The following is a 14,689-nucleotide window of genomic DNA, read 5'->3' on the forward strand; positions in this document are numbered from 1 at the left end:
GCGTGTGTATGTGCGTATGTATGTGTGTATGTGCGTGTGTATGTGCGTGTGCATGTGTGTGTGTGTGTGTGTTTGTGTGTGTCTGTGTTTGTGTGCGTGTGTGTTTGTGTTTGTGTGCGTGAGTGCGCGCGTATAAATGTATATGTGTGTCAAAACAATCAGGATATAATTCCGCCGTTTCACTGAGGTTAACAAAACAGAAAACGGAGGCCTTTTGCAATAACAAGAGAAAGGGGGACACTGGCCAGAGGCATCAAAGAAAACGTTAAATTGCTGGCGGGGCCGAATCCGTCACAGATAACTCGGTTCACTGATTTTCGATAACCTCAAAATATGATCTACATTCATAATAGAGAGGAGAAAGGGGAATGACATATATACATATACATATGTATATATATATGTATATATATATATATATAATATATATACATACGTGTGTATACACATATATCATGAAATTTTTATAGGCATTTATGAAAAAGTATCAGTTTAGTGAAAGATCCTCTCAACTGAAACCTGGGCTATGCCAATGTGTTATGGCACTCTTCTAAAAATCAAAGTAAAAAAGAAACAAAGAATTAAAAATATATATAATACGAGTCGACTCTTACCTGAGCCGATTGAAAAGAGGACATTTGTCAAAGCTAAAGTGTAAGTCTTGAGTCTCCTTATGATAAACATTGGACTTCTATGGCCTAGTTGCCCTGTTTTCTTAACTGTAGTTTAGTTTAGTTAACACAAACAGCCTCGTTATGGCCAGTGGGCCTGCTGTTCTTTGTTCTTCCTTTGTGTTCCTTTGTGACTATATATCTTGGATCTTAACGGTTGAGAGATTTAGACATTTTCCAATTGACATGAGGCGAATATACGAATATGAATTTGGTTTCCAAGTATTTATTAAATTTCTATACACAGCAGTGGCTTCTATAGTTAAAAATGCTTTCAGTAAATTCAACTGCATTAGTGCAGTGATAAAAATAGGTGGTTTTGCATAACTAAAATATCATGGGTCATATTTTGATATACATGAATAATATGCTATACCATATCCTATTTTTCATGCCCCCCTCTCTCTCTCTCTCTCTCTCTCTCTCTCTCTCTATATATATATATATATATATATATATATATATATATATATATATATATATATATTAATTAACAAATATCCGTCAAGGTAGAACGAAAAAAATAGTCTACTTTTCCTTACATAATATTATTACGAAAATATATTGGAAAAATACATTGTTGCCTTACTTTACTAAAAAACAAAATACAGGAAATACAGTCAGTGCAGCTGGGTAAGGATTCAATAAATTGAAAATGAATTTATCACACCAAAAGCTGTAATAAAAAGCCCCAAGGAAAACGAGTTTATCATCAAAGAAAACGTGCGAGGTAAAAACAACTGAGAGAAAACGGTCGTCGTTTGGCTTACCTTATCTCTCTCCTTTTCTTTCTCCTTCCTTCGTCTCTTCAGGTGAAAACACCAATTTGAATTTATTTTCTTCATTTTCCTCAACTTTTGATTTTACCTCCGACAGAAAATCGACCCAAAGTTCACAAAATAACGACCAGGTCAGTTTAACGGTCTTTAGCGTTGTGCGACATTTCTTAAAATCATCAAAATCCCGTTATTCCATGTAGCCGCTGTGCAGACATTGTGCCTTAACGAGAGTAAATACGTTTGCAAACAACTCTGGAAATAATAAATATACGGATGTCACAATTTGCGGTGAGAAAAACCACCAAGAGATCATTCACTCACTCTCTCTTTAAATATCTTCCCACTTTTTATGTCGGCCAGTGGGTCGTGAGCGGGATTTCTATCCATTTTCTGTTCCTCAGACGTTCGGTACGCCACGGCACAGGTATCCAGGGTTCTGCATGATTGACCGCGGACTGTAAACATAACTCTCTCTCTCTCTCCCTCTCTCTCTCTCTCTCTCCCTCTCTCTGTCCTCACACCCATGCACACACAATTCAGTTATAAGCTAGATATATTGATCACTTGAAGATAACAAATATACAAACAATTCGACAAATAAACAAACGTATGAATAAACGAAAACATAAGTAAATAAACGAAGTGAACACACAGACAAGATTTTTCTCACGTACTATGACACACCTTAAATAAATAAAAAAGAAGAAATAACGAGAAAAAAAAAAGATATCTTTGAACTCGTGCATGACGACGCGGAAAGGTTTATGGGCCGCGCGAACCAAACGCCTGACGACCCCTCAGATTTTTTTTTTTTTTTTTATAAAAAACTTTTAACGAACGAGAGGCACTTAACCTGGTGATTATCAGATCGTGGTGATTAACTAAAGAAACAAAATGCGGTCAGATCACAACGAAGGACTTTCCGTCGACCGCGTCTCAGTGTACAGTCTTTGACTGACGTCAAACAATGATGTTGAACTGATTGAAATGTGGCTTAGTTTCAGTGGCTGACTAACCCTACAGTTCACCAGAACCACCAATTACAAAACAATCTGTAGTTCACATACATTATATATATATATATATATACATGAATACATATACACATAAATTGGTAGATGCACACCTATTAAATCAGTGAGATGAAATGTGATTTCACATTCATATTTCTTATCCTGTATATAAATATATATATATATATATATATATATTTATATATTCAGAGGTCTGTGACTCGGGGAACAAAGAGAGCAGGAAAGTGCGGAAGCGTGAGGCGTGTTCGTCATTATGTAAATCTACGACGGACGTCCGTGCCCCCTGATTCCCTCTGGAGGAACCAGAGCGGCCGCAATATGGGCCTCGGCCTCCTCTGGTCTCGGGAGCTGTCGCCGGTTGCTTTGCAAACAGCGAGAATGGCGTTTGTGCAGACTAGAGTTGTGGTTTGGAGTCAGTATACGAGGGTTTCCAATCTCAGGGTAATTAATTCTTTAACCCGTGACTAATTCAGAGTAATAAATTCAGAGTAATTCATTCTTTAACCCGTGACTATGTAATTCATTCAGAGTATTTCATTCAGGGTAATTCATTCTTTAACCCATGATTAAGTATTTCATTCAGAGTAATTAATTCAGGGTAATTCATTCTTTAACTCATGACTATTTCATTCAGAGTAATTAATTCAGGGTAATTCATTCTTTAACCCGTGACTGAGATGATTCTTCTTTCACTACCTTCCCTGTGTATGGTTTTGATTTATCGATGAAGATGGTGTATTTTATGTCTTCGCAAATAAAAAAAATGGTCTTGGGCGTAAACACGTACACATGGTATCCATAGTAAACGTATCAAACTATTTTTTTAACAACCCTTCTTTCGTAGAATCTTTGTATCGAAATTCCAGGTATCACACCCTCGCATGGAATACCGACTGCATGTTTCATGAAGCCAATATTCTAGAGTATTTAGCAATGACATCCCAACTTTCTATTTCTTCCTCTCTCCGTGTTTCTTAAACACATACATAAACATACACACACACACACACACACACACACACACGTATGCACACATCCTTACAGATATCCACACTCAAACACACACGCACGCATACACATACACAAGTATATACATCCCTTACACACACACACACACACACACACACACACACACACACACACACACACACACACACACACACACTCACTTACAAGACATAGGCACACACACACTCACTAACAAGACATAGGAGGAGCAGCAAGCCACGCAGGACACCCAACCTTCGGAGGAAACACGGCTGAAGGCGCAAGCGAAGGCGGAGGCTTCACGAGAAGGAAGCGACGACGCCCTCGACGAAGCCAAACTCCCCAACAAGTCACGTCAACCAAGACACAAAGAGCTGAAAATGTGTTTGCGTGAGCTTGTAGTACCACAGGCATAAACAAAGGAACTAAACATGGCGCAAGAAAAGGGTTGAAGGTGTGTTCTGAGGTCCTCCTGAAATAGGAAGAACCAAGAGGACTGAGGTGCTCCAAAGGAGAATTCTCGAGGTTGAATGGAGGAAGGAAGGCCTTCAGAGAGCTTCTGGGAATGACTTGGGGAACTTTGTAGCATGACTGGCCAGAAACTGAAAACTGAGTGAGTGTGCCATGAAAATGATACTGGAGATTTATATAGATACTGTAAAGTAGGTATATACCCTGTGTGTATAATGCGAGCCCACATATGACATGTATACATATATATATATATATATATATATATATATATATATATATATATATATATATATATATATATATATATACATACACACACATACATATGGGTTCTTTTCCATGCACACCATGTAACGCTTGGAGTGAGCAGAGGTTAACTGCCCTGTGGCCGTTCACTACGTCTCCATCTGTTTGGGTTTAGACCACGCAAACTTGACCCCATTTGACCTCGGGGGGTCAGAGGATACCCCAGGTGACCTTTAGGCGCCATGATGCCTCGGGGCAAGGGCGAGGCAGAAGGAAATTAGCAGATAACTTTATGGATGGGGATGACAGGTGGTCATGGACATGGAACTGTCTAGTGTAGGCCCTATGGTCTCTTGCAGCCTCCTTCATTCTTATGTTATCTTATGTCCTGGTGTGTTAGGTTTGTGGACTAAGAAACAATTCACCTGTTTCAAGTGCAAGTTTGTTTGTAGTTGTTCGTGAATCTTGTGTTGTATGCATTCCACGTGTCTTTTGGAAATTATCTTTTCAGAAGCTATGCAAGCTGTGCACATACGTTATGGTCGTGGTCCCTTCCAAGCAATCTTAATTGAAAAAGACTAGTCGTGAATTTGTCACATTCGTACACGCGCTCTCGTATGTACCTAGATGTAATTAATTTATTTCGATACAAAAGAAGTATAGTTTTTGTGCTTCCAGCAATCAAATTATATTTTAAATTCACTTATTTTGTCTGAATGTCTTATTTCCTTTCCCCTGTTATGGCGTGTAATCACTGCATCAGGGGGAAAATTACATTTCTCATTAACTTTCAACCATTTTGGGTGTGTATGGGGATAGGGGGACGTTTCTTCCTAGTAAGCACACGACGTGGTTACGCCGCATAAACTATGTTCAGGTTGTTGGAAGGGAGAAAAATAAAGCTAAATTAGTGTCCACAAAGTGTGTCTGTCCCAGACGACTCGTTGGCTAAGTAAGTGTTTCTAAGCGGTGCAGATCTTAAGCAGGAGGAAGCCCTAAGTCGGTTTAAGCGAAGTATAATTCTGTTTAAGGAGATGAAGGCGACAAAGAACTATCATAACCGAGATTCTCTGACACTGACCTCGTTAAATATGTCTAAGAGGTTCAAAAGGAAGTTTTGTTCCATTTGTCAGTGTTGTCATGGAAAAAACACATTAAACCCCTGTTCAATGCTGTCAATTGTAGTATTTAAAGACGAAGGAGGACGACAGGAATTGGTGAGATAGGAGTAAAAGAATGTTTTCATATTCAAAGTAAACTGCGTTAAGAAAGAGAGCAAAGATTTTCATCCCTAATTGGGCAGAAAACAAGTGAACTTATCATACCATCCAATGAATCGAATAGCTTTCGGCTGAGGCGATCAAGTGTAACGTCGAGCTTAAGGATCTAATTAGACACACACCTGAGTAAGATGTTGTACAATAAATCGCATTCTCCCACTCCTCCTTCCTCCTCCTCCTCCTCTTGTTGCAGATGATCTCAGTCGTGGACACGGATTCCCAACGGGTTTCCTGTACCACAATTTTCCTTTGTATCATGAAAACCTTTTGGAGAAGACACGTGGACGTGACTTGGCAAATCAGAACCTTTGAGTACTTAACCTGACTTAGACGCTAACAGGCAACAACTTTCCTCAGCAGCGAAGAAACCAACAGGAACGAGTGTTCAGCAAGAGAGGGATTAAGACGAAGAAAATTCAACCATGTCGGAAATAGTACTTCGGCTCGGGTAAATAAATACATGATATACCCTTCATCGCAATTCTCTCCCTCTCTTTCGTAAATTAGCTAACACACACACACACACACAAAAAAAAAAAAATTAGGTAGATACCAATTGAATCACCGAGATGTGACACCACATTCATATTTGTTATCCTGTGTTTCACAAGTAATTAATTCAAACACATACACATACGTGTATATATATACACACACAAACTCGTATGATTAAACATGATTAAACGCGAGAGACAGACAGACACACGGAGAGAGAGAGAGAGAGAGAGAGAGAGAGAGAGAGAGAGAGAGAGAGAGAGAGAGAGAGAGAGAGAGAGAGAGAGAGAGAGAGAGAGAGAGAGAGAGAGAGAGAGAGAGAGAGAGAGAGAGAGAGAGAGAGAGAGAGAGAGAGACAGATAGAGAGAGAGAGAGAGAGAACAGAACCATGTGCCTGTATTCGGCCTCGAGTCGCCCACGTTCGCAAGGCGGACCAATACTCCGCACACTAAAACGACACACCGAGATAAGAGTAGCGAAGCTTCTGCCTGCCGAGCCTTTCTTGTTCCTCAGAATCCGAAAGCAGAGATAACGAACCCAATCTGGCGGAACAATGACGGGAGCTTCGATCGGATTACTCAGTCTTATCATTGTTATCATTATACTCCCAGTGCTCCTCTGTTGGTCGTATAAGGCGACCAACGGGCTGGATCGAGGGGGGATTAAGGATTCCCCTTTTTTCTTCCTATTTGTCTCCTACGAGGAGTCTTGGTAGAGGTATAAACAGACTCGCCCTTAATACCTTATTAGGTAGATCGAGGTTTTTTTTATACTGTATCTCTCCATACACGTGTACATGGATGCATATACATACATGTCTGCACGCATACATACACACAGCTCTACTTGCATACATACATGCAAACATACATACATATATGCATACACATATACATATATACATACATACGTGTCTACACACACACACATACATGCAAACATACATACATGTTTACATACACATATACATATATACATACATGTCTACACACACACACATACATACACACATACATACATACAGCTCTAGATACATACATGTATACATACCTACATATATACATACATACATACATGTCTACACACACACACACATACATACATACAATGGTATATGCATACATACATGTTTACATATACATATATACATACAGACATACATACATGTCTACATACACATACATACATACATGAATACCAACATACACGTATATCTACTGTACATGCGCTCGTGGCGCGTTGGTTGCTCTTTGATCTGCCTCTCCCAACATACGGAATAAAGGTGACGCGTTCGACCGCAGTTGAGCGCCTCTTGGCGTAAGTTCCTCACCTCCTTTTCACCCTTTGATCGAAAGATTAGTCAGGGAATCCCTTCAACACCTGACGATGTGTTTCTCTTCAAGAGCCGCCACCGTCAACCCATTCTATTCATCAACTCTTTGGAGGACATTTTCGCTTATCTCCCCCAGTGCTCGGTGGTTATACATCGCTGAGTCGTGGCTACCGCGAGACTTATTCATTCACCTTCACCCTACGTACTACGATAGCCGGGGTGAGATCTGTCTGTGATCGTCCAGGATCGACCTTGGGTTTACGTCGTTTGGATATTAGTTTGAATCTCAACGATTCATGACGTCACGAGAGATTTACTCGCAGCAGGTGGAGAGCTCGGCGGAGACGGGATCTACAACAAAAAGTGTCTCCAAAAAGGAGGAAAAGACGGAGGACCCTCTCCAGGAAGGCGATGCTTAAGGGAAAGGGTCCTTCTGTACACAGAAAACGGAGCGGGAGACGGATGAGCATGAGGGCGTAAACGGCGGGGGGAGGAAGAAATGAACAATGCGTGGCTGAAGAGCGAGAGAATGCAGAGGAGGAAGGAAGCAGAATGGAGCAGGAGGAGGAGGAGGAGGAGAAGGAGGTTAACAACGAGGAGGACGACGACGAGAAGAAGGAGGAGGTTAACAACGAGGAGGAGGAGGAGGAGGAGGAGGACGAGGAGAAGAAGGAGGAGAAGGTTGAGAACGAGGAGGAGGAGAAGATGGAGAAGGAGGAGGTTGAGAACGAGGAGGAAGAGGTGGAGGAGGAGGAGGTTGAGAACGAGGAGGAAGAGGAGGAGGAGGAGGAGGTTGAGAACGAGGAGGAGGAGGAGGAAGAAGAGGAGGAGGAGAAGATGGAGAAGGAAGAGTAGGAAGAGGAGGAGGAGAAGGGGAAGGAGGAGGTTGAGAACGAGTAGAAAGAGGAGGAGAGGGAGGAAGAGGAGGAGGTGGAGGACGAGGAGGAGTTGGTGCTACCCAGGGGGTCTGGGGTAAGTCTTGATCGGAATGCGACACGTCAGGGGGGTGAGGTGGGCGTGGGGGGGCGCACGCCACTAGAGGCCGAATAGGGAACGTAAAATCAAAATGCGCTGAGGGACGCACACTACATGGGGGTAACTGTGACCAATCATAGGCGACTTTGATGTGCATGATGTTGAAAGAAGATGAATAAATATTCCCGATAACATCACTCTTTGCAACCAAGCCTAATCCAACATAAACCTAACGCACCAAAACTTAACCCAATCTTGTCCAACTTAACTTGGCACTGCTTAACTTAATTCCATGTAACCAGCCTAATAACTTCCCTATGTAATGTGATTTTTGTCCTCTGCAAACAGAGATCCGATGTCCCCGGCTGTCGATCCCGACCCTGCTCTCTGTGAGGATCACAATCTCCACTCCTGTCATCACCATCAGCTTTCTATAACGGCCGAGGCTCCGTCATCATCAAAATCGGTTACCCAAAACCTCACCATGGCCTGTAATGTCCAATAGTATGAACGACTATCACTATCTTCAACAACCTACTAACTATGGTCATTAACCGGCTGAGTATGTGGACGAGCTCGACGATTTTATTCTAGCTGACGCCAAAGGATCCTAGATGGTAAAGAAACGCTGTAGTGGGAGCGTGTATTGTAGTAATAATATTATACATCTATTTAACAAGGTAGGTATGTACCTCCTAGCGGGTTTGCGCTAATGAATTTATAATTCCCGCGAGTTTTGATCATGCCCACGCTGGGCAAGCAGTGTTGTTCCTGATTTGGTAGCAGACACACGCACTGTATCGTGCTCTAATTGTATATAAAAATATAGTGTCGGAGTGTTGAACTTTTACTTAACCACCAAAACAACGTAACCGAACCGGTAGCAGGACCTTATACAAAGTCTTCGACCGCCGTCATCACCGTCTGCAGCACCAAGATCACCAGTAGATCCCCCGTCCACTCTTGGACCTCCTCCAGGATCCCCGAGACCCGCGTGGGAAGATCGAGCGTCCTACTAGCTGCCGGCGAAAAGGACGCTCAGCCTTGGAATCTAACACAAGTGTCGGAAACTGTGACCAAAGAAAGGAAGAGTATCGAGCTCAATGGCTCCTTCAGTACACTAATGAGAACAATGCATTCGCCTCCTTCAATGTTCTCTTTCGTCTCCTTCCCCCCTCTCACTCCACTCTACTCCCCTCCGTTCTTCCTCTCTCCCACGTTGCCCCTTTCCTCCCCCTTCTCCTTCTGTCTCATTCTCCCTTTTGACCCTTTTGAATTCCTCTTCCCTTCCCTTACCCCCATCCTTCCTCCCTTTCCTTTCATTATGCCAACCATGTTGTTCCTCCTCTTTATCACTCCCACTTCCGCCTGCAGTGCGACTCCCCCTCCCCCCTCGCCACTCCCACCCCTCTCAGCACATACAAACACTCTTTCGCCTTTTGAAGTCTTCTCCGCGGCCCACTGCACTTCGTCTTCCGCTTAAAGAATAAGTTGGGACCACTCAGTGCACGACCACCCCCCTCGTCCTCCTCCCCTTCTTCCTGTTCCTCCCCTCCGTTCTTCTCACGCACGAACTTCCTTGTTCCTTTCATGCATATGTGTGTATATATATATATATATATATATATATATATATATATATATACAGTATATATTATATATATATACAGTATATATTATATATATATACAGTATATATTATATATATATACAGTATATATTATATATATATACAGTATATATTATATATATATACAGTATATATTATATATATATACAGTATATATATTATATATATACAGTATATATTATATATATATACAGTATATATTATATATTATATATATATATGTGTATATATATATATATATATATATGCAGAAACCACTTGGAAAATGAAAAGAAATGAATATCAAACGTTTTCGTCTATTCAAGACATCATCAGGGTATAACGAATACAGAAAGTGACCAATATATATATATATATATATATACATATATATGTATATATATATGTGTGTGTGTGTGTGTGTGTGTGTGTGTGTGTGAGTGTGTGTATGTGTGTGTGTGTGTGCTAATAAGAACTCGGGTACGTGTGTTCACTTATGCAAAGTAGACCACTTGGAAAAAAGAAACCAACGAAGCAGAGCGCTTTCGTATATTACATCATCAGTGCACTGAAGATGTAATATACGAAAGCGCTCTGCTTCGTTAGTTTCTTTTTTCCAAGTGGCCTACTTTGCATAATATATATATATACATATATATATATATATATATATATATATATATATATATATATATATATATATATCATTACTTTCTATCACGCACTTGGCACTTCTTGTTTCTCCAGACATAGCTTTCGCTCTCTTTTTATTTTCTCCCTCTTCATTTCTCCTTCGCCACTACCTTCCTCTCAAGTATCACTTTTCCCCCTCCCCCCTCCGCCTTCTTCTGCCTCTCCTCGAGGAAGGCTCCCTCTCATCCACCCTTAATCCCTGTCACCCAGCACTCAAGCCACATTCTTCTCCTATTTTCATTCTTCTTCCTTTTATCACCATGCTATCGCCACCATCTTTCTCCCAATGATGTTCTTCTTTTTCTATTTTTTTCCCTACTGGTTCCTTCTCCCATTTTCTTTCTCCGACCCCTTCGCCTTTCTCCTACTTTTTATTCCTATTAACCCACACCCAATTATCCACCTGTCCTTCCTCATCATCTGAGGAGGTCCTTCCTGTTTTACGTGAGCTGTCTTCGTCGTCGTCGTAGTCACTGTTCCTGTTATCGTCATCGTCGCCGATACTAAGAACGGCCCTTCGAATATTCAACACTTTTGGAAACGTCGAACTACGCTAAAAGTCATGTTTTAAACCAAGTCACTCGCTGCTCGCCAGAATGAAATATCCTCAGTGCTCCTTCGCGGCGAAGGAGATAACCGAAATGGCCTCAGCTCCTACGCCACGTCGACATCCTCCCTACGTCAAATATAATCGCTTGTTGTTGGCCAGAATAAAACCTCTAGAGTGTGTGATCGTTGCAATGGTGTACGCTCTGATCTGCCATACTTTCCATTACTTTCCTCTTTTCTCCCTTTCCTTCACGCTTCCCTTTTCCTTCCTGTTCCCTCTATTTCCCTTCTTTCTTCCCCTTCACTTGTCCTCCCTTCCCCTCATAAATCAGTTTTACATTCGTCCCCTCTCATTCCCCATGAGCCTTTGCAATCCAGTAACGCAAAATACATTTTTTATTCTTGTCGCCGTCACACGATGTCTTTAAGGCCACGGACAGCCGTCGTGCAAAAATGGCTAAGTCACGACGTCTTACTAATCCAGCATCCTCTTAAGACTTTATCTCCCGTCTTCTCTCCTTATCTCTCTTCCTCTCCGTGCTCTTTTCCTTCCACGTCTCCCTCGCACCCCCTCCTCGGCTCCTCCTCCTCCTCCTCCAAGTCCGACTCCAGAACGAAAGAGGAGGCGACTTTGCACGCAGCGCCCTTAAAGCACGACGTTCAAACAAATAGCCGAGAAAATTCCTACAAAACTCGGAAGCCTTTCGAGTGCCACACTGGGGAGGAGACGTGAGTCGCGTCAAGTAAGGAGGAGGAGAGGGGTGGAGGAGGAGGGGGGAAGGTGGTGGTGGTGGTAGAGGGGGGGGAAGAAGAAGCACAGCAGGGGGTTGTCCATTGAAGAGGCCGGGAGAGTGTCTTGGGGGGGGGGGGCGGAGAGGGGGGCAGCTGGAGCTGGTGGCTGGAGGGGGCTTTGTGGCGGCAAAGGTGGCTGTTAGGGAAGACGGGGAGGGAGGAGTGGGTGAGGTGGGGGCGTTATTCGCTTGACATTGGATGAATAAAATCGCCTGGCGTCACTTGGAATAAAATCAGTGAATGACGTCACCATGTTTGGGAACTTCAGGGGAAAACGTGAAGTTATTAAAATGGAAAATTTGGCGCATGCGCTGCGGTTCTTGACCAAGAGTTCCTCACCCTATTTCAGAGATCATAGAGGTCCCCCAGGAGGAGGATTTTATCTTGTTCTAAGATGATCCGATTCGCTGATATACTCCACTGATTAATTCAGCGTTTCTCAACCTTTTTACCCTTGCGTAACCTTTAAAATAAATTGCATGTCTCAAGGAACCCCTGCGCAAAAAAAAAAAAAAAACACATATACCATATCTTTCTCATTTTATTTTCATCGTAATAATAGGTTAGATTGGATGATGTCTATATTACATTATTACAATAACCTTTTGCGGAACCTTAGGGTTCCGCGGAACCCTGGTTGAGAAACGCTGGATTAATCTATGACCTTGACGAGGGAGTTCCAATCATGTGGGGGAGTAGGGAGTACTGGGGACATAACAAGCGAACCGGACCGTACGACCTACACTCCACGTCTGTCCCCATAGCTGAGTAAAACTGTCTGGTATTAAACCAGTAAGAAATCTACGTAGTAGGCCTCCACCACCGGCCTGAAAAGGTTACAAAATAGTCCTTATCAAAGACAGAGACTTCTGACAAGGCGCGTTTCCGAGGGTCGGAAGTGGAGGTGGCAAAAGTGGAGGGAACGGGGAGATCTGCCCACTGTCTTCTTGAGCGCAAAGAGGTGTGAGCGAGATCGAGTGAGACAGCAGGTATCGGGCCGACCTTGAGACGCAGGCTTGAGGGTCTTTGCCTTTTTCTTTTCTTTTCAAGAAGCCGGAAGATAAAAAACAAAACAAAAACACGGAAGAAACAAGATAAAACATTGTCTAATTAGAAGACCCTTCTTCTTTTCTTTTTCTCAATGCCACAAATAAGACGGAAACAGGAAACCAGAACAAAGAAAACTGATTAAAAGAAACAAAACAAAAACAAAAAATCTAAAAGACGGTTGATTAAACTAAGCTGGCGAAGGGAGGGGGGGCACGAAAGTCAAAGAAGAGATAGAGGGTCCTCTTATCCTGATGTTTTCGAATCCTCTCCAACAAAGTAATCTAAACACAATAAAGACTAAACGTATAATCTCGAGAGTTTCCGTTGGGAGTCGCTGACATGAGACCAAATCCTTCCCCTTTGCCAGAAGTGCTCGGGCAGCCTGGGTCATTTGGCAATGACCGTTAGCTTCTAGAGGTCAAACCGAGAACTTTCGTAAATACGAGGCGGGATCGATACCCAAAATGCATGCATGCATACACACATAAATACATACATACATACATACAACCATACATACATACATTGCATACATGCATACATACGAGTAACCAATAGGAAAAGTAAACTAACGAAGCAGAGCGCTTTCGTATAATTACATCTTCAGTGCTGATAAAAAGAGGGAATTTCCTCTTTGTATTAGCACTGAAGATGTAATTACACGAGAGCGCTCTGCTTCGTTAGTTTACTTTTCCTAGTGGTTACTTACGCATTTGTGAACACACGTACCTAGTGTTTTTATTGCATCCATACACACATGCATGCATACATACATGCATACATACACGCTTACATATACACATCCATGCATGCATGCATACAGTGGGAATACGTAAAGCAAATAATGTTGAGATTCTTTGCCCTTTGCCTTTGAGCAAGTCAAACTCTGCGGGAAGGTAGGAAGTCTGTCGAGCTGGGAGTGGCTAAGTGCTAAAGCGCTCTCTCTCTCTCTCTCTCTCTCTCTCTCTCTCTCTCTCTCTCTCTCTCTCTGTGTGTGTGTGTGTGTGTGTGTGTGTGTGTGTGTGTGTGTGTGTGTGTGTGTGTGTGTGTGTGTGTGTATGTGTGTGTGCGCGTGTGTGTGTGTGTGTGTGTGTGTGTGTGTGTGTGTGTGTGTGTGTGTGTGTGTGTGTGTGTGTGTGTGCGCGCGTGCGTGCGTGTGTGTGTGTGCGTGTATGTGTGTGCGTAAGTGTATGTGCGTGTGTGTGCGTATGTGTGTACTTTCTATATAATGTATACATAGTGTTTATAAAGCACACCTGTGTTGACACGCCCACTTGAGCGCCTCCTCCACCTCCATCCTCCTCCTCCTCCTCGTCTCCTGCTGTCAACTCCTCCACAGGACGTCGAGTGAAGCTTCGTCGCAGCAACTTTATACGATTATCGCCATTAGGTTCCAACACAAATAAAACGAGATAAAACAAAATTAAACAAAGTAAAATAAAACGAAACAAAAGGAAATGAAATAGAATAAAGAAATAAAATAAAATATAATAAAATTAAACACAATCAAATAAGATTTAAGAATTAAACAAAATAAAATAGATCAAAAAATAAAATAAAATAACATAATAAAATAAAATGAATAAGATTACATAAAACAACATAAAATCTAATAGAAATAAGACAGACTGCAATAAAATACAACTGATTTGATTCGAACAAATGAATTAAAGATTGTTAATGTAAAATAGAGTAGATCTAATACAATTAGATAAAAAATAA

At 41.9% G+C, this 14,689-nt stretch overlaps 1 protein-coding gene across 4 annotated transcripts in view; it reads right to left on the bottom strand.

Moving 5' to 3' along the window:
- LOC143032718 (uncharacterized) overlaps nucleotides 1-14,689 on the bottom strand; it is a 388,774-nt gene that overhangs the window by 66,047 nt on the left and 308,038 nt on the right. The window contains exon 2 of one of the 4 annotated variants that reach the window (XM_076197636.1): nucleotides 1,442-1,702. The exons of the other annotated variants lie outside the window; for them this stretch is intronic. Within the exon in view, the coding sequence (XP_076053751.1) occupies nucleotides 1,442-1,516 (75 nt within the window). The 5' untranslated portion in view covers nucleotides 1,517-1,702. The remainder of the gene's footprint in view (nucleotides 1-1,441; nucleotides 1,703-14,689) is intronic. 4 annotated transcript variants of the gene reach the window in all.

Source organism: Oratosquilla oratoria, chromosome 14 (genome assembly GCF_046742065.1).
Source record: "Oratosquilla oratoria isolate Oo_2021 chromosome 14, ASM4674206v1, whole genome shotgun sequence".
Classification (NCBI taxonomy): domain Eukaryota; kingdom Metazoa; phylum Arthropoda; class Malacostraca; order Stomatopoda; family Squillidae; genus Oratosquilla; species Oratosquilla oratoria.